The sequence below is a fragment of the Squalius cephalus genome, assembly GCF_949319135.1.
Source record: "Squalius cephalus genome assembly, chromosome: 8".
NCBI classification, from domain to species: Eukaryota; Metazoa; Chordata; class Actinopteri; order Cypriniformes; family Leuciscidae; genus Squalius; species Squalius cephalus.
Genome location: NC_137129.1, coordinates 41,962,607 through 41,987,892, shown reverse-complemented (window position 1 = coordinate 41,987,892; position 25,286 = coordinate 41,962,607). Strand labels below are relative to the sequence as shown.

At 35.8% G+C, this 25,286-nt stretch overlaps 1 protein-coding gene and 1 long non-coding RNA gene across 2 annotated transcripts; both read left to right on the top strand.

Annotated features, from left to right (window-relative positions):
* The first annotated feature begins 260 nt into the window (after nt 1-260).
* Nucleotides 261-2,581, top strand: LOC307163791. The gene is made up of 3 exons (XR_013822148.1): nt 261-296; nt 539-632; nt 1,436-2,581. It is a non-coding gene; the product is annotated as an uncharacterized lncRNA (long non-coding RNA).
* A 9,319-nt stretch (nt 2,582-11,900) lies between these two features.
* Nucleotides 11,901-22,973, top strand: LOC307163703 (zinc-alpha-2-glycoprotein-like). Its single transcript, XM_079879908.1, has 6 exons — nt 11,901-12,203; nt 14,332-14,568; nt 14,652-14,915; nt 15,284-15,562; nt 15,969-16,223; nt 19,577-22,973. Exons 1-6 carry the CDS (start codon nt 12,113-12,115, stop codon nt 19,681-19,683), a joined length of 1,233 nt encoding a protein of 410 aa, XP_079736034.1. The 5' UTR covers nt 11,901-12,112; the 3' UTR covers nt 19,684-22,973.
* The last annotated feature ends 2,313 nt before the right edge of the window (nt 22,974-25,286 follow it).

Sequence of the window (25,286 nt, the reverse complement as noted above, 5' to 3'; positions counted from 1 at the left end):
AAATACAAGTCTCTCAGAATGTAGAAAGAGAACATGATAACACTGATGTTGCTGGTCACAAACAACTACAGTTCAAGTGCCTCAAAAACAGTTTAAAACATTTACAATATTTGTGTTTTATTTTATTAATTTCTTCTTTTTTTTTTTTGCAGTTGGAAATTGTGCTGACTGTGAAACAGAATCTCGGAATCTCCCTTTAATAGAAGTATCAGTATTATTAATTCTAGCGCTATCTCTAGCTCTAGTTGTAGTCCTCATGTGTATTTGGGGGCTCTGCCCAGAGAAAAGCTCAAAAGGTGAGTTCTGTTGCTTTAAATGTCTTGATTTTAAACATCCTAGTTTTAAAGATATTTCAAAATGTATGTTGTTTTGACAGTATTTACTGTTTTACAGAAGCGATATAATCTAGTAAAGATTTTTGATTTTTATTTATTTTATTTGATGGACAAGTCAAGATCCATAACAACTGAGAATTGCAACATGAATTCTGTTTGTGCTCAAGCTAAAGTTTTTATATAATCTGCTGTACGTTCTCTAGGTAATATGAACAGTAATGGTGGTGATAGTATAAAGAAGAGTATGAAGAGAACGGAGCGTCATCCTTCACACACAAGTTCCGTATTAATTACAAGGTATTGCTACTGACTTATAAAGCCCTAAACGGCTTAGCTCCAGTCTATTTAACGGATCTTCTATCGCCCTATAATCCATGGCGCTTTTTAAGATCACTAAATTCGAGGCTTTTGGTCATACCTAGGATATCCAGATCCACCAAAGGAGGGAGAGCATTTTCACATTTAGCTCCAAAACTCTGGAATAGTCTTCCGGATACTGTTCGTTGCTCAGACTCGCTCTCCCAGTTTAAAACTAGATTAAAGACGCATCTCTTCAGCCAGGCATTCATATAATATTTTTAATCTTACAGTTAAATCCGGTCTCTAGTTCATAAACGCCAGAGGAGTTTATGTTTATTGGAGTTTATTGGTTCTCCCAAGGTTTTTTTTTCTCCATTAGGTCACCTGATGGAGTTTTTCGGTTCCTTGCCACTGTTGCCTTTGGCTTGCTCAGTTGGGGATATTTGGGGATATTTTATTTAATTAATCAATCAATGATACTATTGATCAGCATTACCAAACGTGGACGTTCCACTAGAAACAAACATTGATGTATTGTTTTAATTTAATACTGTGAAGCTGCTTTGATACAATCTCTATTGTGAAAAGCGCTATATAAATAAAGTTGACTTGATTTGACACAAGTATCAAATCAAATCCAAGTTCAGTCCAAACTCTAGTGTTTAGTGATGTGTGGATCAGGAGCACATGTGAGAGATAGGCTACAGACTGGACTGGGATTTTTGATGTTATTTGGATTTTTTACAAGAACATGATTTTGGTAACTTTAAGTTTTATATTATTTGCTGCATTTTTTCTAGATCAGATGTGCAGCTGTGATGATGAAAATGAAGTGAAGATCATGAATTAATTCTGATAGAGGAAAGATGAGCAGTTCTGACTGTGTAGGACTGAGCAGGACGAGGATGAGAGCCGGGGGGAGCAGTCGGTGGCATGAGTAATAATAGCCCGTTTCACACACAGGAGCTCCAGGAGTGAAGGACGAGACATGACCTGGGACACTTATGATGTGTTATTATGTAAGCAATAAGGTACGAGAGGCTGTGCTGTAAATTAAGCCCAATAAATGGATATTATTCTTTGCTTCAGAAAGCCTTTATTAACCCCTGGGAGCGTATGGATTACCATCATGATGGATGGATGTGTGTGATGATGAACCAGGTCAATGACATCATCACTACTAGAGGGCCAGCCCAGTGCTATGTTGAATTGACTTGGTGTGCTGATCGCAGGAACAGTTTATTATTGTATGTGGACAATGTATATGTGGATGGACAATACCAACATCAAGTGTTCAACGTGTTAATGTTTTTACTGATAATAGAGAGCCAAAAAGAGTTTGTTTTAAATGATTTCATTATTGTGTAAGTTTGCATATTATAGCCCATGTATATCACCTGTCTGAGCCAGTGTTTTGGACGTGGGCTCTGGTAGTGCGCATTAGCCAGAACATACCAGAGAGACATGAGTGTTAAATGTTAAATGTTAGAGTTTGTGGTTGTATGTTATGCATGTTTGTATTATGATTATTGCATGTCAGAAATCAGTTCTTGAACATTAGTTATATTATTTAGGTGCCAATGTTTTGCTGTGTAATTCAGTCATGAGTGTTACGGGGAAAGGTTCCACCCTGTGACAATGGTTCGTCCCACTAGTGTTTGGCGGGACACTTGTATATTTAAACCATTGTCAGCATGTGTGAGGAGGAATGTTGCATCCTGTGTATACTGTGCAAACGCTTGAACATGTCTGAGGTGAGACATGCTGATGTTTTTGTGGATGTGCCACTAAACACTGTTTAGTGCCAGTTTTGCTGCTCACGGCATTTTTTCTTTTGTTTTTAGCATGTTGCATTAAGGGTTTTTTTTTTCTTTTCTTTTTTTTACTTTATGTGGACTGCACATTGTGAAATGCAGCTTCTAAAATAAACCACAACTGGCATTTTGAAAACCACTGCATTGTACTGAGCCTTCCTAAAACGTCTTCCAGGCCTCTCGACAACACACATGACAATGTGCTTTTCAAAATTTCAAATACCATTCACTCCCATTATAAAGCTGGGAAGAGCCAGGATATTTTTAATATAAATCTGATTGTGTTTGGCTGAAAGAAGAATGTCATATATACCTGGTTTGAGGGTGTGTTAATCATGGGGTAATTAACTTTTTTTTTTCTGTTTTTTTCTGTTTTCAGTTTTGTTTTTGTTCCTTCAGCCATCAAAGATGTCTGTGTCACCTCTACTTGAATCATAATACATAAGTTTCCACGTTTACATATAAAGCCTTGCTTTCACCTAATGACATTTACGCTGATAAATAAATCATTTATAAATGCGAAAATATTCTTTATGGATCTTACAATACAATAGATACATACAATCGACTCATTCCTGTCGAGGTTCTTTGACTTTTTGTTACAATTTTTAGTAGTCCGTGTAGAGAAGTCTTTAACTAATATAAGAATAATGAGGAATTTAACTAGGCTACTTTGAAAACGCATGTGGTTAAGACTGTATAAGCTGTGCTGAGGGCCGATCTTTGTTGAAAGTTTCAGTATTACTCAGCGTGATTGTGTTACTCATAAAAGGATTCAAAACTGTTCACAAACACGTGGGTGTGCTGTTCATATTCAAAACTCTTCGCCCGACACCACAGAGGCTCAGCAAAATCCAGTCCTTCTCGCATCTCTGCCTCAAATTACTATCATTCTGTGTAAACCGTGTGCATTTTGTGTCATCTTTATAGCGTTGTCATATTTTCTTTCTATGTGAGAGTGAAAGTTCTTGGATTGTGGCTTCAGGTTATTTTTCTTTCCAAAACCCTCTAAAAACCTTGATATCTGAACATGGTTAATCTGTTCCATGTTTTAAATGTGTGAACATGCTTTAGTGAGGTATATTGTTAAACATTTAGGTTCTTCTAATGATCTGAGGTCATTCTGAAACTGATGGATAAGGTGATCTTATATAAAGAGCCACGGGGGAAATTTGCCTCTTGAACATGTTTTCTCTCACTCACTCAATTTTGATGGGGAAAATCTTTAACATTTACAGCAGCAACAAAAATGAAGAGATCTCCGGAACAAAAAAGGCTGTTTCACAATTTTGAGGCGTTTTTCAACCTCTTTGCCTGATTTGCTAAATGGGATTTGCTGGGAGATATGCTGAGAGATATCGTCTGCATGTAAACTAGCAGGTATTTAATGTTTCATTTGTGTGAATTTGAAGTTGCTGTATTTTGACATATGCAGAGCTAATATCAGACAGTCCGGTATAAAGAGACGAGACGGACTGACAGATCAAATAAATGCATGATTGATCTCCTATGATTTGTCTGATTTCTTCAGTCGTATTACCGCTGTCTGAAAGTGAGTTTTGAGCTCAAAATGATTTTAAAAGTCTTTAATGCTGTTTTATTTAATGGATGTCAATGGAGAAGAAGCTTCACTACACTGAATAAACCGCCTTTGTGAAGAAATAGCTTATAATTTAATGAATTGACTTTCTGTCCACTAATCTTCAACATGTTTTACTCTAAACAATACTTTTGTTGGGAACGATATTTAGATTTTACGATAATAAATAGGTTATTTTATTAGAGAAGGCAGAGGAGGGAATGTCGCGACAGATAGGACTCATTTACGGCATTACCATAGTATTATACCACAGTTTTATAGTAATATTGAGTGATATTGTATATTGGCTAAAGAAAGTAAAAAATAACAAAGTTTTCTTTCTTTGACTTTCAGGTTTTACCTGTTATGCTAAGACTTGAATTGTAATGACTATACCTGCATGTATGCATATGACGCTGATATTATGCATTTTAATAAATAAAGACAAAAATTTATAATTTAATTATAAATATTGTGTTATATTGAATGTTGTTTAATGAAGTGTTCTTTCTATCGCTGCCAGGTTATTGTATTGTAATGATTCATGACGGCTGTGTGCCAAATGATGATGATATAGTGCTTTTTAATGAATGATGGTAAAAAAATAAAAATAAAAATAAATTAATTAAAGGAATATAGTTCACCCAAAAATGAAGATTCTGTCATCATTTACTCACCCTCAAGTTGTTTCAAACCTGTATGAAATTCTTTCTTCTGCTGAACAGAAAAGAAGATATTTTGAAGAATGTCTGTAACCAGACAGTGGATGAACCCCATTGACTTCCATAGTATTATTTCACCAAATATAGAACATTTATTTACAAGGGTTAGAAAATGTAAATTAAAATAAAAAATACACACACACATACATATCGCTCAAATCTATCGCTCCGTTTCTATAAGGACACGTTGACTTCACATGGAAAAACAGATTATTTCGCTAACTACACATAGGCTTATAGTTAGGTCTGACGTTTGTTCTGTGTAAAGTAGACTACAAAAGCTAATATTAATTCATCGTCTGTCAAGGAAAACATTGTAAAGTTACTGTGAATCTTACAGAAATGAAGAGGAAAGGTAGCATATGTAGTTTGTAAATGGTGTAAATCCTGCTGAACATGAAGCAGTGCTGTTATTGTTGATGTTTTATAATGTTTCTTCTTTTGTATATACAGAAACGGCCTGTATGAACCTAGCCTACTCACAGAATGTTTTTGTACTTTTTCAGACTGGGAGCTAAATGTATTTTTATGTGACTTCTTTTCAGGTTTGTGGAGATTTTGATGTAACATAACCTTTGTAACTCTGTGAGCCTTTCTGTTGATTTGTTGATACAGCAGCTCATATTAACATGCATGAAATGTCCCTTTCTTGTCGCCTTAACTGCTGTGAATATTGTATATACTGTACTGTATTTCTCATCACTTTTTCAGTAAAGACCTCATCTGTCAATAAAAAAAAAAAAAAATAATAATAATAAATTTAATAAAAGTTACTGAGGGACAAATGGGGAGAATGTTTGTTTGCTTCCCCTGTCACACGTCTTCCACTCATCACCTGTGTCTTACCTTAATGCCTTTCCTGTGATAATGCCCCTAACTTCTATCATACTTCTATCTACTATTAAGTGAGATCACATTGTATGGTCACTTATTCCTAATATGAACTGTTTCACATGAAACCTCAAATGCAAGACATTGATTGCATGAGATTAAGTTTGTCTGTATGAGTTTGTAAATGGCAGCCTGTGCCCTTTTGTAGTGTGTACATACTATTTCTCATCAAACTGTGATAACTGTGATTAAATTCAGTGTATATACATACGTCTGCCATATGTTGCCACCCCTCAAAAATTCCTGCCCCCCTCTCGCCACCCCATAAATATTTTTCTAGATCCGCCTCGCAGATAGTGGACAGACAGCAGAGCACTGATGGACACTGATGGACAGTAACAGTAACAGGTTCAGAAACACTTTGACAGTCTGGCGCCATCTAGCGGCTGCACATGTGGGCTAAAGGAACGGAAATATCACAACATACCCGAGAAGCTTTCAGTGCTTGCGTCTGAAATATAAATAACAAAAATGTTTTACAAGGGTTCGTTTAAACACATTTTCTTGATGTTTTGTAATAGTATTCTTCACTTTTGTCTAAGATGCGCTTCAAGGTAAGAAGAACAGCAGAGTTCTTGGTTTTACTTTTGATTTTTTACCATTCTTTTGATAGCCTACCATATCTTTTAAAACAGTCTTTTATGAACTTGTCCTTAGACTCCCTTAACCCATTTGTGCCCAAATTTTTCTGAATGGTTTCATGCATGTAATCCTGTTAATAGTGTCCTATGTGAACATGTTCTGCATTTATTTTCCCCAGGTTTTTTTTTTCTTTCTTGAAAATCATATTTGAATGTGCGGCAACTATAGTTGCCGGTGGGCAAATATGTTGTATGCACCCCTTCAATGTAAAATATGAATAGGAGGAGAACATTTGGCATTTATCTCAAAATAACTGGTTTCAACAGATCAATCTTTATTCATAAACAAATTTATTATGTATAAAAGTCGAAGAACATTTGATGCAGACCCAAAAAAAACTGCATCTAGCTTATAATCTCTTGAATATGAAAACACAACAAACAACAAATCCATTTGCCTTAATCATTGTGCGCTGTTCAGGGTATTTTTGACCCACATTTCTGACTTTCATTCATGGGGATAACATGGATAATTTGACATGGTTAAGTGTTTTTAAAAGATTTTTGCCCATCTTTTGGAAAATGCTGTTCTAAAAGTAACAATTTATCACTTTAACCAGTAGATGGCTGCAGAGCACCACTATTTGCTATTTGCTTTTTGACTAACTAAAAGACATCTTTTCACAAGTTTTTCCAGTTGTACTCATATCTACATATAATGAAATCACAATTATAATAATAAAAGTTACTTTTTGTCAAAGTTTAGGCACTTTTTGTACTGAAAAAAAAAAAATGTTATATTATGATTAGAATCAAATGAATTTGATCAATGGACAAAATTCATCCTCAAAATCAGAAACAACACAGAACACACAGACAGAAATGAAGTGGCACACTTTAAATTTGTAGAATTATATGAAAAACAGATGTTTGAAATAAATGATAAACTCTAAAAACTCCAACTTTTCTCTTTGTAACATCCTGATCAGGTTTGATTCTAATCATAATGGAACATTATTGAAAAAATGATTTTTTTCAGTACAAAAACTGCCAAACTTTGACAAAAAGTAACTTTTATTGTTATAATTGTGATTTCATTATATGTAGATATGAATCTAACTGGAAAAACTTGTGAAATGATGTCTTTTAGTTTGAAACTTTTAGTACTTTTAGAGCTCTGCAGCCATCTACTGGTTAAAGTGATTTTTTTTTTTTTTTTTTTACTTTTAAAACTGCATTTTCCAAGATTTGGCCAAAAATCTTACACTAAACCATGTCAAATTATCCATGTTATCCCCATGAATGAAAGTTAGAAATGTGGGTATTTTATAAGGCAAATTTTCTTTTTGGAGAATTTTTCTTTTCTTTTTTTGAACATTTTGTGGAGTAAAAATGTCCAAATGAAGAGTAAAAACATTAATAAACTGAGTAAAATTACATTTGTTTAAAATATATCTATTGTTACAAAATAACATTTTGTTGCCTGGGGTCTCTCAGACCCCAAACAGCCTGACTGTAAACCACAAATGAACAGCGCACAAGGGTTAAAGTTGTGGAACATAGTGCAGAACAAAGTGCAGCCATAACAGCACTGTAAAAAATTTGCTGTAGTTTTTGCAGCTGTTTGCCAGTAACTTACTGTAGATTTAAATTTATGTTATTTACTGGCAACAGTTTGTTCAAAGTTAAATGAACATTAAACATTAACAAGTCTTTGTCTTTAAAGAATAAAATTATAAAATAACAATATAATGCAAAGCATTCTGGGAACCAGAAATCTTCATCAACCTTTTTCTGTTTTTTTCCTTCAGATTTTGGTTCCCAGAATGCTTTGCATGAGGATGTTATTTTAGTTTTATTCTGTAAAGATAAAGACTTGTTAATGTTTAATGTTCATTTAATTTTGAACAAATTGTTGCCAGTAAATAACATAAATTTAAATCTACAGTAAGTTACTGGCAAGTAGCTGCCAGTAATACTGTAATTTCTACAGATTTTTCTAACAGTGAGGGCATTGTGTATCAAAAAGGTAAATGAAAATAAATAAATACAAATAAATAGAATGAAGAAAAAAATATATCTATATAGAGATGTCATTTAAAGGGTTAAGTTATGTTTATGCACTAAACAAGACCAATAAACTTGATTTATTAACCTATTAACACAGTACACCCCATTTTCCCATGATATATGTACTTACAAGGCATTTGCCCACCGGCAACTATAGTTGCCGCTTGGACTTTTGACTAAGTATACAAAAAACTATAGATCTCTTGTAAGATTTGTTTTGTTTGGCTGATTCTAGAGACCTTCATGATTATGTAGATATATATATGTCAACAAAAAATACTTATTAGTAACATGAAAATGACCTTTCTTTGGGAGGGTTTGCCTTCGCCCTGCTTCCTGGAAATAGGGGTAGGAAGTTGACAGCCTCATGTGACAGGGAGGAAGTGAATACCTTTTTTTTCTCTTGAAATCCTTTATTTGGTTGTTTGCTTGCATTTCATTGAGAAATAAAACATGGACAACATCTAGAAAAATATTTACAAAAGGAAAATGACAACTATGTACTGCGGCAACTATAGTTGCCGGTGGGCTTAAATGGGTTAAGGGTGAACACTTCAGTCAATCTGTATTTATAGCTCTATTATAGGCCTACACAAACTAAATTGACCCGGGGTGCTTTAAAATAAGAAATATAGTAGGCCTAAGGGAAAGAAAATGCATCCATATCCAAGCTCGATCTCATCTCACAATGTGGGAACGAGTTTGAAATCACGGCAGAAAGTGTCATGTTGTTCGGTGTTTTGTGCCAGTAAAGTATTTATAGAGCTACAATACAAGCTTTTATAAATGTGGGCTAATGTTAATTTAAATGTATTGTTGTTTGTTCATTAAAAAAAGGTTAATTAAAATGTTAGCTCAAATGGTTAAAATGTATATAATCAAAAAAAAAAAAAAAAATGTTTAGCTTTCTTTACAAGCTTTTAAAGACCTTTGTGAAGACCCGTAGAAATAAAATGAATGACATGATGCGGACAGGATAAGGAATAAAGACGGCAATTTAACATTACTTAAATGGTGTAGGGAGCGGGCACAATAACACGGGGCTAGTTGTAACACACTTGTTCTAAATACTTCCACACATGCTAGCATGACGAAACTTGGTGTAACGCCATATCAACACTATATAGAGAAAAAAGTGCGCCAAAATTATTATTTTTTTGGAAGATATGCATAGACATTTATTAAACCATAGCAAAACTAAATTTCTTAAGTTAATTTTTCATCTCTATTTTTTGTGTTTATTTAAAATTAGACAAATCTGATATTATTTTAATCTCCAATATGTTATTTAACAGTTGAGATAGTTCTTTAATACTAACTAGCAGAAGACACTAGCAGGGTTTAAATCCCAGTTGTGCAGGCGGGGCATGTTGTCACACTGCGTTACAATGAGCCCCTATTAGAAATATGCTATTATCCCTTATGCATTGTTCAAATTCACTACCCTTTCGTTATGTTCGTGGCTGAAAACAGCCACTACTTTAAACTGCTGTAAAAGTGTATCAGATAAATATTTTTTTTTGCATAAATCTATTAATCAACCTCAGTCCTGTTCAAAACTACTAAATGTTTTTTTAAAAATCAGGATTTTAACTCTTTAATTGCCAAATTCATAAATGATGTCTCTGATTTGGGGGGAAAAAAACACACAAAATAACTTATTTTCAATATAAAATGTGAATGTGGACTGGATTTTTTTTTAACCTTTTATCACAGTCTTGGACATGTCAAAGATTAGAAACAACTTTGGTTTTGATGCATTGTTAGTTTTTGTGCAGCATCAGATTTTAGCTTTTTCTCCCTCATTTACTGTTCGTGGCTGTTTTTGCCCCATTGACTTCCATTATAACCACATTTTTTGATTGCAAAGCCATGATTGTTGGTGGTTTTCCCTGTTGGGAAGAGGTCAAATTTGTCATTTTTACTGTTGATAACCAGGTGGCACCATTAACCCTTTAGATAGGCCTGTGCAAAAAAAAGCTTAATTTCTGGCCTTTACATGGAGTTATATGGAGTATAATAGCATATTTGTGTGTGTGTGTGTGTGTGTGTGTGTGTGTCTGTGTCTGTGTGTGTGTGAGAGAGAGAGAGTATGAGAACTCACCTTGATGCGTCTGAGAAAATCTAAATATGCACCTCAGCTCTCAGAACTACATGGAGTAAACAAAAACAAAGTAAGTGTATTTATGCATCTGCTGCCTTTTGATGGTGAGAAATGCAGACTAAACAAAGCAAGTGGATTTAAACACTTGCATGCAAGCCTGCTGGTCATTTGATGGTGAGAAGAGCAGCAAGCAACATGAGAAAGGGCTTGACTTGTAGTGAAGTTTTAGAGATGATTATGCAGCCTGACCCCTCCAGCGAGCTGCAGGATGTATCGTCTTCTCCCTCTGACACCACAGACTCAGGAGAGTCAGATCCTGATTTGGATGTGGCACCCTCATCATCCTCTCTAGCTTCCACTGAAGGCGAGGAGGATTCGGAGGATCCTGGATCTGGGTGGATTGGGAGAAACGGTGAAGTGTGGTTTTCCACCAACGCGGAGACAACTCCCTTTCTTCAGCCTGCCAACTCCCGGGTCTCCAGGGCTGACGTGCTATGCCATCGCAAGGGTCCAGAACATGGATTCTGTGTTCAATCTGTTTTTTCAGTATTCCCGAGATTAGACCTTCCTTAACATAATGCCGAAAACCCGAAGTCTTTAGGTGGTCTGGTTGAGGAGTAGATAGAAGTGCAAGATTGGTGCGCACAGACAGAACAGAAATCATGAGTTAACAATCGCAATTTTGTCCGTTGGAAAATTGCGCTAAAAAACCTGTGAAATTTACGGTAAAAAAACCCTCTGATTGGTTGCCAGTATTTTACCGTGAAAAATATGGTAGCAACCTTACTTTGGTCTTACATTTGAAAAAAAAAAAAAAAAAAAAAAACATCAGCAGGATTTAAATGTGTGGTAAAAAAAACATCAGCTGTGGTTCCCTGTACTTTATCGTAAAAAGTAAAGTAGTAACTTTTAGTTTTCCGATAAACGTTATCATTCAATTTCACTAAAGTAATAAAATCTGCTTAATACCTTTGTAATATACTGATAACCACAATTTCTTGTACAAATACAAAACACCATCATGGTGACACACACTCCAAATAATGCCATAAACATTCATTAAACAATATATGATGTAATATAAACCCCAAATGTATATAACTGATAACAAAAACTAAGAAGAAACATAATTATTTAAATGAAATAACATCAAATGTGAAGTGTCACGCAGGGAATTCTGGGAATATCAATTTAGAGAAACAACAAGAACAGAAAAAAGAGCAGCGACGAAAGCAGAAACACAAGAACTACAACTGACTTCAGCCACAGCCTCAGATGAAATCAACTGAAGAGAATAAAATAAAAAAATCATTAAATCTATATAAATTGCAATAAGGGTGATAAGTCCTTGACACAGGGTTGGAGGAAGCAAAGCTTTTTCAAGGCTCTATGTCAAAACTTAAAACAAAAAAGGAGCTATGGTACACTTCACACACCTGTCCAGTTGGTGACAGTAAATGTGCCCTTTAGCTGGTTTACCAACCGCCATAAAAGACCTAAAGAAGAAGAAGAGAAGTTGTGTTTGCGTGTCAACACGTGCAGCCGCCCCCCTGTCGAAACTTTTTTTTTTAACAAGCCATTCCTCAGGCTGTGCCGATTCAGCTCAGTTGTCCGGCTGTAAAAGCTGCCGGGATGATTTCTTTTTCTGAACTCGTACTTTTCACCTAACCAGTACGACACCAGTATAAGTCCGCGGTCTGATGTATAACTGGCAAAATGGTTCACACGTTCTCGTTTAAAACGTTTTTCATACTAGTAGAAATAGTTTGGCTTATTTCTCACTCTTGTCTGAGTGATCCACATCAAGGTAAGAACAGAGTTCATTTATTTCACATCTGATCAGCAACAGAGAAACACGCAGTCAGTAAATGTATTCAAACTTATTATTTAAAATTTCATGGATATTTTATGAAGGTAAAAGAGTAGTAAAACTCAATAGCATGTAGGTGTGAATTTGAGAACTTGTACAATTAGATACAATAGATATTCGTACTGGTACGCTAATTTACACTCACAGCTCCAATGTGAAAACCTGTACAATAAAAATCTGAAGTTGAATGTTGAGATTTGCACTTGCAGACAATAGTCACAAACCTCTTTTCTGAATGTGAAGCTGCAGACAAGTAGTTACAAATGTGTAAAATGTCGTTCACAGGAATAAAATGACATGCACCAACTTGTAATGCATATTTGCACTTAGTCTTACATTCATGCTCGCTGTACAACTAAACTTAGGCACTTGCAGCTTCTCAAATCTGCCACTGCAATTTCATATTTCATGCCTTTTGCAACTATTTTCACAATATATTATATGCAAAACTAACTTGTGCACTTGCAAACTGAGTGGCAGCAAGAGAGAAAGGCGGGGGAGGTGGGAGGGTGCAAAGGAGTCGTTTCATTGGTTGGCGCCTGGCCAATGAAATGGGACTTTTGTACGCGATGATGTCATAAAACCTGCATCCTCTGGGATGTTCTGAAACGCTAACGTGGATTAATGCATTATCTCAGAGTTCTCCCTTATAGTAAAATCTCTTAAACTCATTGATAACAATAAGAACAACAAGTTTCTTAAGGATTATGATCATATTTTTCTTTCTGGTTGAGGTGTCATTATTATTTCTCTGTATTTTTTTTCTCTTTCTCTTTCCTTTTCATTTTATGTTAATGAATTCAATGCAGTGCTGTTTATTTTCTTGCAATAAAAAAATTCTTGGCCTGACATCTACACCTACCTGATAGAGAAACTGAGCGTAAAGAGAAAATGAGTCGTATAAACTGGCCGGTTGGCGCAGTGCCTACAGTCATACCCAGAGAAAGATGCCTTGATGTGGGGAACGCCCAAGAAGTTCCCAGGCATTAGTGATGTTACATAGGATATTGAAACTTCAAAGTATCCATCGAGTACACCGCACAATTTTCCTTGAAGCTAAGCGTGCCGGAGCGCGTATTGAGATGCGCCATCGCCTGTGTCGACTGACATGTAGGGGAGACAGGGGATGGTTGTAACATGGGGAGAGTTGTAACGCCATCAATTGTAACACCATCATGTGATCACTTCAGTATTTTCCTACCTCCTCCCCGATCCAGCATGGTGATTGTCAAGGCTGGATACAGGAACATGCAGAATATGTAGAGAAAAAAACTAATTTTGTGGTCAAAAAGCATTTTGACCAATACTATATTTGGTTTAGTATCTGTACTATTGCAGATAAAATTGTATGACTTGTATTAGATTAAACAGTAGTTTCTTAGGCAATATGTGATGCATTTCCCCCCTGCTAATTTCAAACCACTATGCTAATACAGCTAGCTAAACATTGGCTGACAGGGATGGGGAGGGGTGTAACACTTATTTAAAAAGTGTTACAACCATCCTCTTACATACTAAGAATATAACTAGGGCATGGAAAAGAAAGACTGACAGAGGTGTCTCTGCTAGTGTTTTATATAAAGTGGTTTGCATGGAGCAATTTAACGACTCAAAGCCAAAGAAGGTTTTGGTGAAATGCGCCTGTGCAGTTTCTGGACCCATCAAGCCTCGTTACCAGCGTCATTCATCTGTCAGAACTGTGACTCTGATTAACAATATACACACATTGACATGTTAGTTTTTGTTTGTACTTAGATGTTCTTTAATCTGGTACACTGTAGTAGTGTTTATTAAGTTTACCGTTAAGTACGTTTGTTTAGTAGATTAATTTACACACACAGACATGTTTTTTTTTTGTTAGACCTAAAGATGTACAACGATGATTGAATGATTGGGTGGTGGTGGTTTGCTATTGGTGGATTTCATGTGAGTGACAGGTTGCCCCGCCCTCGTGTCGATGTTAATTTCATGGTGACTTTAAACCATCTGATCACTAGTGTAATGTGTTCCTTGACTGGATTACATGAAGTGTTTATGTGTTGTTTGTGTTTCCTATGTTCCTCAGAGAAACACTTCCTCCACTACAAGTTTACAGTCCTGACCAAATCAGACTCATTCCCAGAGTTCAGTGCTGTGTGTGTTTATGATGACAGACGGATCAAACACTTCAGTAATGAAGAACGAGTCTGGATTCTGACTGATAAAGACTGGACTGAAGCTCCTGAAGATCCTCCTGATCCTAGAGACTGGTTCATTCATCAGATCAGGACTCTGTCAAACTGCACAGACTCACTGTGTTCTGGTGAGATTCATGCTTTACTCTTATTAATTATCAGACATTATATTTACTGTGAGTTTCTCATGAGTGTTGTTCTGTGATTGTAGATCATGTTCTTCAGAGAATAATTGGCTGTGAACTGGAGAAACTTCCTGATGGATCAGTGAATCTGACTGTCTTTGATGAATATGGATTTGATGGAGAAGATCTTATATCCTTTAATTATGACACTATGCAGTGGATTGATAAAAAACCCAAAGCCAAAGAAATCAAAGAGAAATGGGATCGTCAAACTGGACGCAACCAGTTCCTGCAGTATTTCCTCAAGACCTGCACTGACTGGATCTCAACGTTTCACAACACTAATGAGAGTAAGTTCTGATCAGATCAGTTTAATTAACTGTGTGTGTGTGTGTGTGTGTGTGTGTGTGTGTGTGTGTGTGTGTGTGTGTGTGTGTGTGTGTGAGTGTGTGTGTGTCTATATGAGTTGAAGATCCTGAAGGAAATGTTCTTGATGCCACAGATCATGTTCATCTGGTCGACAGGAGTTGATGTTTATCAGTTTTGTTAAGACTTAAACAGAGATTTATATATATTGTTTCCCTTATGTGGAACACAAAAGATGAATTTATTATGATGAATTTTATTGATAAAATGAAGAATGCAATTTTTTCCACCACACAGAAACCATCGAGACAGAATCAGTTTCATAATGGTTTTATTCTTCTTTCTTCTCCAGGTTCTCCAGATGTTCATGTCTCCGCAAGGAAATCTCCTAATGATGAAAGTAAGCTGGTTCTGGTCTGTCTGGCCACTGGTTTCTACCCCAGAGATGTTCAGATGAACATTAGATTTAACAGAATTAATCTTGAGGATCAAACATCTTCTGGAATCAGACCAAATGATGATGAAACCTTTCAGATGAGAATCAGTGTGAAGATCAACAGAAACCATGAAGGATCTTATGACTGTCTGGTCACTCACAGCAGTCTGACTGAACCAGTTACAGTAGACTGGGGTAAATATGATCATAAATACAGTCACTCATTTACATTTACATTTACATTTATTCATTTAGCTGACGCTTTTATCCAAAGCGACTTACAATTGCTATACATGTCAGAGGTCGCACGCCTCTGGAGCAACTAGGGGTTAAGTGTCTTGCTCAGGGACACATTGGTGTCTCACAGTGGATTCGAACCCGGGTCTCTCACACCAAAGGCTTGTGTCTTATCCACTGCGCCATCACCACACTCGCAAGGAGAACATGATAATGCTGGAATAGATTAAAGTTGCCACCCACAAACTATTACAGTGTCTCAACTCAGTTTAATAGTTTATGATGTTGATATAAAACATTTATTTAAAAATAATTACATTGAGTTTGTTTTTATTTATTTTATGTTATTTTTTTCACTCTGCAGATGGAAAATGTTCCAACTGTGAACCAGAATCTCGAAGGCTTGTTATAGCAGGAGTAATAGCAGGAGTAACAGCAGGAGTAATAATAGCATTAATAGCAGGAGGAATAGGAGTAATAGCAGCAGGAATAGCAGCAGGAATAGCAGGAGGAATAGGAGTACTAGCAGGAGGACTAGCAGGAGTACTAGCAGGAGTAATAGCAGGAGGAATAGCAGGAGGAATAGCAGGAGGAATAAAAGAAGAAAGAAGGTCAAATGGTGAGTTATAAATATTCAGCTTTTTTTTTTGTTTGTATAAAGACATTTTTAAAATGTATGAACTAGAAATTAAAAGTTTGCCAGTATACAACAGTAGAAATATGTGAACATGGTGATTGTAACAATGAGGTAGGAACGAAGCAGAGAGAGAATCCACATATGCAAGCACTACTTTAAAGGGGACCTATTATGCCCCTTTTCACAAGATGTAAAATGAGTCTCTGATGTCCCCAGAGTGTGTATGTTTAGTTTTAGCTCAAAATACCCAACAGATCATTTTTTACAGCATGTTTAAATTGTCACTTTTTGGGTCTCAGAAAAACGCGCTGTTTTAGTCTGTGCCCTTTAAATGCTAATAAGCTGCTGCTGCGCGGCACAGGGGGCGGAGCCTCACGAGTTCGTGCTCAGTCTCCCGGGACAATTTCATCTCACGGAATGATGATAATATCAGAAACTCTCAGTAACGATTTCGACCCGGAGTCGGACAATAATGCCTACAGAGTCAGAGTGCTGTATAGAGATGGAACAGGTATGGTTTAGTTTAATTATGGTTATAGGGCCCTATAATTTCCGCGATCACGGAATCGCGGAATTGGCAAATTAACGCAGAATCTAGTGTCAACGCGGAATTCCGCGAAATTTTACATATTTGGAATAAAATTCTGTTTTTGTGTGGGAGAAAAACCTATGTCTAAGGAAAATCGCATATTATTGAAAGAACGAGCAGAGAGAGAGGCCCGGTCGGCGCGCGTCTTCAAACTGTTGCTTATTAATCTAAATCAATTGAGAATTGACACAATGGTAAAAGATTGGAAGAACGAAGTTTCACGTGGAGCATTCGGATATTTTTTCCTGAATTAGGCTACCGCTGGGTGTGAATTGTGCAAAAAAAAACTTTACCTTGCCTTCTCTGAAAAGCGTTCCGCCCATTCAGCTGACATAAAAAACACTTTCAATAAACTAAACAAAACCTATCCAATGATGAAATGTTTTCTGTGTTGACAAATCTTGTGCGATGTCGATGTCCTAACTGCCGGGATAATCACACAACGAGTACAAGTCTGCTAATGATACGTCCGATTCGCAAACTAATGACTCCTTTGAACCGATTCACTTTAATGAATGGTTAAAACAACTGATCTGTCCAACACTGAATCGGTTCGGTGTATAACAAAATCGGTAACACTTTACAATAAGGTTCCATTTATTAAACTCTAGTTAACTAGATCAGTTAACATTAACTATTAATAAACTGCACTTCTACAGCATTTATTAATCTTTATTAATGTTAATTTCACCATTTAGTAGCCTACATTATGAAAAGTTGTATTTGTTAACATTAGTTAGCTTAATGCACTGTGTGAAGTAACAATATAAATACAGGGTTAGGGTTAACTAAGATTAACAAAGATTAATAAATACAGTAACAAATGTATTGCTCGTGGTTCATGTTAGTTAGCCTAATACATTCACTAATGTAAACAAACCAAACCACATTTAACACCTCTTAAAATGAGAATTTTGTTTGTTACCTCAATAAATTTAGGGTCATTCCTATTTTATTTGTGTACATTTTAATCATTAACATTAAAAACACTCTTTTTACGACTAAAATAACAGTAAAGGGTAAAAAAAAAACTGAATTCCCAAAAATTAAAACGGAAAAAATGGAATTTGCAAAAATTAAAACGGAAAAAACGAAATTTGGGAAAAAATAAAACAGAATTTGGGAAAAAATAAAACGGATTTTATAGGGCCCTACGGTTATAATGTATTTGTCATCTGCTTGTATGTATCCACTATTAATAGCCTACTAATAGGGGTGACATGCCCCCACGGAAGAAAATTTTGAAAAATAACCCCTGAAATGATGACTTCTGGTGAATATTGTGGAAACTTATTGATACATTTAGATAAATATATTTCATACATTATAGCATATTATAATACAACTTATTAGGCCTATATATTTATAGAATAGCAAAGTAGACCTAATCAATATACAAGACTGAACCACATAGATGTGAAATATAAAGGCATAGATGTTATCATGATCATTTTGCCAACAATGAACCATGGATTTGTTTAGTTTATAATACGTTTTATTTTTAACTTAAACAAATACAACATGATTATCTCCTGATGCGTGCTGCTTAATATCACACACTCCGCCGTGACAAACAGAAAAAAACCGCGACGGCATATGGTACAATTGGCCGTGTATTCATTGTCCCTCACGCATTCCAGCCACGGGTAGTCATTTTCCCATTCAATTTTATATTTCTGTGCTCTTTTCTTTTTCGCCGGCTGCTCGGAGGTAGTCATTTTTACATTTCCCGCTGTTGTCACTTGTCGTCATCGTTGCTACGATACGTGACTTACAATGACTGAAACGACCAATTAAAAGGGCATTCTCTGATGATGTTCCAAGATGATAAAAACACTACGCTGATCATAGACAAACAGGGGGAGAAATTAGTATTTATTTACTTACTTAATTACCGCACCGTCGGGTTTCTCATAGCCTACAAATGTCTTCGTTCATAGTCTGACATATATTAGAAGCTATGTGTGTCTGTCATGGATTTGCACTGAATTGATTCTCAAAAATACAGAACAAAGTGCGTTCCGTATCAGTTCAATACGGAACAAGACTTTTATGTGTCAAATACGGGACGATTACGTATTATACGGAACAGTTGGCAACCCTACCTACAACGCTTGGGAGACATTCTCGTCAGTACAGCAATGGTGGATGTGTCCAACTCGCTGTGAACTCGATCAGGGCGGGTCTATGTTAGAACGGCAGTGTCTGTCAACACTCGTGGGCGGGGCCTGTGCTTAGTGACGTCACTAAAGCCGCATTCTGAAAACAGGTCGTTGGGAGACAGTGCTGATGATTTATAGGGATTAATAAAAAAGGAGTGAGTGGATTTTTATCACTATTGGGTGGTTGTGTACACACACTGCCAACACACATTTATGTCCAAACAGCATGCAAAAGTGAATTTTGCATAATAGGTCCCCTTTAATGAAACAAACAGGTAATCCAGGGCAGGTACAAGAAACAGCAAACAGCAACAACGACCCACAAACAACAACTGAAGCACAGAGGTTTAAATACAAGGGCAAACAAGCTAAACAAGATAACAAGGGGCGTGGCAAATAAGAAACACCTGGGGAGACTAATCAACATAACGGGGAACTGCTAACATGGTACAAGACAGGGGAACACAGACATGAATCGTGACAGTGATAGAGATTTTGATCATTTTGAAATGTGAAGTGTGGATAAATGTAAACATATTTATGTTTACAAGAACATAATGTCTATTTTATTCTGTATCTTATAGGTAAGGTGAGAAAGGTTTCCTCTCATGACTCATTGGATCAGATAGAGATGCCCAGAATGGGATTCAATCGTGAGCTCAATACTGATGGATCTACGACTGGGACATGAACGGGTTCACAGGCATTAATGAAATGTTTTTTTTTTTTTTTTTGGTTCATTTTGAATGGACCCAGTATTATACTTTTCTAGTTCTTTTCTGCAAAAAGTGCATTTTGTTTTCTGTTCTTGATTATTATTATTTTTTTTGTCAGCATTTTTGCAATTTGCATCAACTCTGCTTTATTAACAATAATTTTGACAGTTATTGTTTATGATGTTCTTTATGCTCGGTAGAAATATGATGCTGCTTTTCACATTTGAGAGTCTCTTGAAACATTTCAAAAGGTCGAGATCACGTAATATGTTACATGAAATTCAGTTCTAGTTTCAGTCAAATGGACAGTGAATTGTGAATTGGTGTTTTAGTGAAACATCTGAGAGTTTAAAAGCTTCTGTTTTCTGTGATCTGATCAAAAGTGAAACAGAAAACACATTTGAAACGCTTGTTCAAACCAGTTAAACACAGATCAGTGTCACAGTGTTACACTCAACAGAAGCCAAACTAACAGTGAATTATTAACAGATTTAACATAAAACTCAAACTCATTAAGAACTAAGAGTATTATAAATTGCAAAGCCAAGGCATTTTTTTATCTCATTATTTTACCTGGTAGTAAATCATAATGTGGGGGGAGGGGTATTACATTTAATACATCATAATTAGTATTACATTTAATACTTATTGTAATTAGATAATATGCTAAACTAAAATACTAATTCTGGCCATTACATTCAGCTGTTACCAGGCAATATGATCATACATCCTACTATGAAACCCATGTAAGATGATAAAATTAGACTTTTAATACTATGGCAAAGATGGGCTGAAAGTAATTTTACTCAGTTACCAGTGAGCGGTTAATTGACTCAGCTGATATATCACTAGTCCACACATTATAGAGTTTAAGGGTGCTGTCACATCAGTAGTTCGGTTCATTTGGTCCGGACCAAGGGCGAGAAATGATACTTTGTAGCATTTTTCAGGCGTTTTGGTTCCTTTTCACACCACACTGATCGCTCTGGTCTGAATCAGTTTATTAGTTGATTAAACAAACAAAAAAGGAAGTCACGTGACAACATCCACATTGCTCGTTGGCCAGACGTGTCTTTACCGCATTTCCATGACTGCACTTCAATTGGTCAGAATTAACATGCGGGAAAATTCCAACAGAACTCCTGGAAGTAAACAAAGAGGTGGAAAATCCGTCAGACAACTCGCCGCTGTTTACTATGGAGAGACGACTGCATTGTATCCTTGGTCATATTTTATTATATAGTTTGTCAACACCACTTTAGACAAATAATAATATTTGAGAATGAAGCGAGGATGCGGCTCGGAAATAATGTTAATAATTTCCATCAGGCTCCGCACCTCCTCACAACTCCAAGTTTGTCCACGAGCTGCAAACTGTCAACAAACATTTCTCCTCATCCCATAATGCACAGCGCTGCTGACTACGGCAACTGGCTTAGTACAAAAATGTGCAGTTCTTTGGCAGTTGGTTCTGTTCGAGGTCAGATCACGTTCTCACCACAAACGAACCGCTCCAGAGTTCATTTGAAAGCGTACCGAGACCTCCTCGAACTTGTTTGGTGCGCACCCGAGTGCGATTGCCGCATTCACACCAGCCCAAACGAACCGCACCAATGGGGAAAACGAACTCTAGCGCGATTCAACCGAACTAAATGAGGCAGGTGTGAAAGCACCCTAAAACACAGTGTGTGTGTGTGTGTGTCTGTTATTCGCTGTATCTCTGTATCTTCTGCTGCTAAAATACTGACAGGAACTGAGATTATATTCCTTATATATTGTCCCTTTTTGAGGGTGAGCAAAAACGAATCGTTTTGTGTCTGTCCTTTTAAATGCAAATGAGCTGCTGCTCCCGGCACAGGGGGCGGAGCTTCAAGAGCTTGTGTCCTTTTACCTCACACACACATGCACTGAAAATTTCAAAAACGTTTAGCCTTTTATTTTCAAACCGAAGTCAGACAGATTGTCACGGTGTGGGTTTTATGTCTTGTTCCTTGTTCTTGTCTGTCATGTAATTCCCTGCTTGTCATGTGATCCTGCCATGTGTCTTGTCCCATGTTCAGCTGTTCCCTGATATGTTGATTAGTCTTCCCAGGTGTTTCAGTTTAACCACGCCCCCTTGTTATCTTGTTTAGCTTGTGTTCCCTTGTATTTAAGCCCTGTGTTTTAGTTCAGTCCTTGTGAGTTCTTGATGTTGCAACGTTTGCTGTTGTCTCCTTGTAACCGTCCTGAGTTCCCGGTTCCTGTTCTGAGTGTTCTGTCGTGTACCCTGGATTACCTGTTTGTTTGTTTGTTTGTTTGTTTGTTTGTTTGTTTGTTTGTTTATTAAAGTGCTTGCGATTGGATTCACTCTCCGCTTCATTCCTGCCTGCATCGTTACACAGATAGTGACAACATGTAGACAACCTTTCTGAATGAATTAATGTAGCTTATGTGTCATTGATTAGCATATTTTGTCATGATAATATATATCAATCGTATTCCTGGAGGCGGGTTTATGTAAATTTTAGGGTTAATGAACACACGGGAGGAATGTTGTGTAGTTTCTATCAGCCGTTTCTTGTAGTCCTTAAAAAGCGATTTCTTTAAAAGCAAATATCTCCCTTTGCTTTGAACTTTGAGCGTTGTAATTTTGCAGATGTTGATTATGCTCAAACATCAATGTTACACACTAACTAAAGTTAGAAAAGTGAAATCATGATCAACCACCCCTTTAAATCACAAGATAGTGTTTGTTGATAGATCTAACAAACCTGAGTCTTTATTTTAATCATTGTTATTTTGTATTTCTTTGTATTTGAGTCTCTCTTCTCTTACATGAATCAATACATTATCTACTGTAAGAGTTATTAATCTAGTGTAATGTTGTTATGAATGTGGTCATTTTTTTATAGTATTTTTTTGTAACGTTTACTTTATTATGCTTTTGCATCATGATTAGATTAGGTTAAGATGAGTCTGAGTGTGAGTGTTTATGTACTGGATATGGTGAAATATGATGCTTATGAAGATCTTCATATCAGACTTTCTCTCAGCTCATAAAGAAAATCATGTTAGATAGAATATATAATATGTAATAACTGTATAGGTTTTGAAACTATGATGCCCAGAAATGCTGTCTATGTAATTCAGTGTGTTCACTTCATGCTTTTAACTGTCACAGCTTTAATAGTGTTTGTGCATCTTTGACTATCTGGAGATGAAATATTAATCCTGCTGTATTTGACAAATTCAGGTGAAGCTGTTTAATAAACTACTGTGAAAATATCGTCTGATGACTTTTACACACGTGTCTTTATCAGAGACTGATATTGATTCGTTTAGATTTAGATTTCATTCAATTCAACTTTGTTAAAGAGTTTAATGATCTAATTCTTCAGTACACCAATATATACAAGTTCAGCAATCAGCAACATTTATTAAATAAAAATATATTTTTAATTGTTTAATTTGTTTAAAAACTATAAATTAAGTCATAAATCTTATTGATTATTTGTGAAGTGAAAGTGTTTGTATTTTTATAGACCACATACACACTGAAGCTGAATATCTGACTCGCTGCCTCTAAGTGCTTTAAATCAACATTAAATCAATTTTGACTATTTTTCAACTTTTTTTTACTCTTAATTCATTATCCTAAATTAATTATATTTCAATCACATGGCATATTTAGAGAAACTTCACCATCCACACAGTGATGATAAAACTAAATCAAAAAGTGAAAATAACAGAAATGTATCACTCATTTGTATTTGTGTCACATGACGGAGGCCCGTCTGATGAAGTTTATCTTTTTTCTTTTTTAATTAACATTTTGCCAGTTACATTTGACATTTGAAAACATAGTATTATATTCCAACGAAAGTTAGCCTTTAGCAATAATTAAGAACAAACAATCTGTTACGAGGGATTTAGAATAACAGAATTAAAAACAATATCCAGATAAAACAACAAATAAATTAATAATAAAATACAATAACAATTATATCAAAGATTAAATAATAATAATAATACATAGACAAAAAATAAATAAATACTTTTTGACTCAAGTAGGGGGTAGGAAAGCTCATCTAAAGATTATATCTCAGTTTACAGGTGATTCAAAACCTTATTTAAAATCTGGTGTGTTTTAACTGCTTTTTTGTTTTGATTTCATTTACAGAGGGATTCAGCAAAACTTTTTAATTCAGAGCAAAATGCAATAAAATTTGGGTTTGAAGCTGTAACTTTACACTTATGAATATGACCTTTTCCAAGCAAGCACAGGATTTTAATAGCATTATTTAAAGGAACAGAACCAGTGTTACATGACAAAACCAGGACCATTTCTTCAGTGATGTCAATAAGGTTATTAAAGGATGTAAAGATCAACATTGAAATCTCATTCCTGTAAATGGACATTTAAAAAACAAATGAATCACTGATTCATTTTCAGATCCACAAAAAGAGCATTCTAGGTGAATATCCATACATTTAGACAAAAATAACTTGCAGGGGTAAAAAATATGAAGGATTTTAAGGTGGATTTCTTTGACTTTGTTTGGTATCACAAACTTATTGTGAATAGACCATATGTTAGATAAAGATAAAGAAGGATATTTCCGTTTCCATGAAGACACTGCTTTAGGAGAAATACTACTTATAGAGAGTAATGTTCTTCTGATATGAATATTAGTGCATTTTTTATCTAACAAGTCAATACCATCTATCATTAATTGAGGAATGTCTTCCTTTAAAGGAGAGTATTGTAAGGATGATTTGATAAGCTGTAGAAGTTTAGGCAAAATACCATTGATTATTCTCAAAAATTCTCTTTGAGTAATATTAATACTGTTTTCCTTACTAAATTTTTCATAACTTACCAGAGTCCCATCCGTGTTTATACATTTTGAAATACATATTATATTCTTTTCTACACATTCTTTATTAAATATCGTCCTGTTTTTATATAGAATATATTGATTATTCCATACAATGCAATTGTGAGGTGAAAAATCGTGTTTAAAAGCCAGTTTGCAAGAATCCAGTGCTTGCTTGTGAAAATCTGATAAATGGATAGGTAACTTATTACATTTAAAATTACAACTTAGCAAAAACTTTAAACCACCACAGCGGTTAAATAATAAATTTGGAATGAAAAACCAGGGAGCATTTCCTCCAAGCATACAGTGACTACGTTTACATGCAGCCAATAACCCGTTCAAAACCGGGATATTAGCAATAACCCGGTCGCGCACGGCCATGTAAACACCGGCAAAAACCCGGATATGCTCATATCCCGGTTTTTAAAAACCCGGATATTATACCTGGGGTACCCCTTTTCTAACCCGAATATTTGGTCATGTAAACACGTATCGGCATATCCCCATCAAAAGGAACATTGATTTGTGTTCTGCGCATGTTCTATTCGCAAGGAATCTTGGTCTTTTGAGTAGAGACGGCGCATACAGAAACCCGCGTGCAGTATACCGGAAGTAAACAAGAAGTAGAGGTAAACATGGCGAGACGCAGCACAGCAACACACTTTTGGAGCGAGGAGGAAAGCGCAAACAAAGGCGATCGCTATCTGCCCCGAACTATT

Bases quoted from the DNA above. Each gene is read 5' to 3' on its own strand.
- LOC307163703 (XM_079879908.1), top strand. From the start codon at position 12,113: ATGGTTCACACGTTCTCGTTTAAAACGTTTTTCATACTAGTAGAAATA. The intron at 12,204-14,331 runs GTAAGAACAGAG...TATGTTCCTCAG, and splicing joins TCTGAGTGATCCACATCAAG to AGAAACACTTCCTCCACTAC. The intron at 15,563-15,968 runs GTAAATATGATC...TTCACTCTGCAG, and splicing joins ACCAGTTACAGTAGACTGGG to ATGGAAAATGTTCCAACTGT.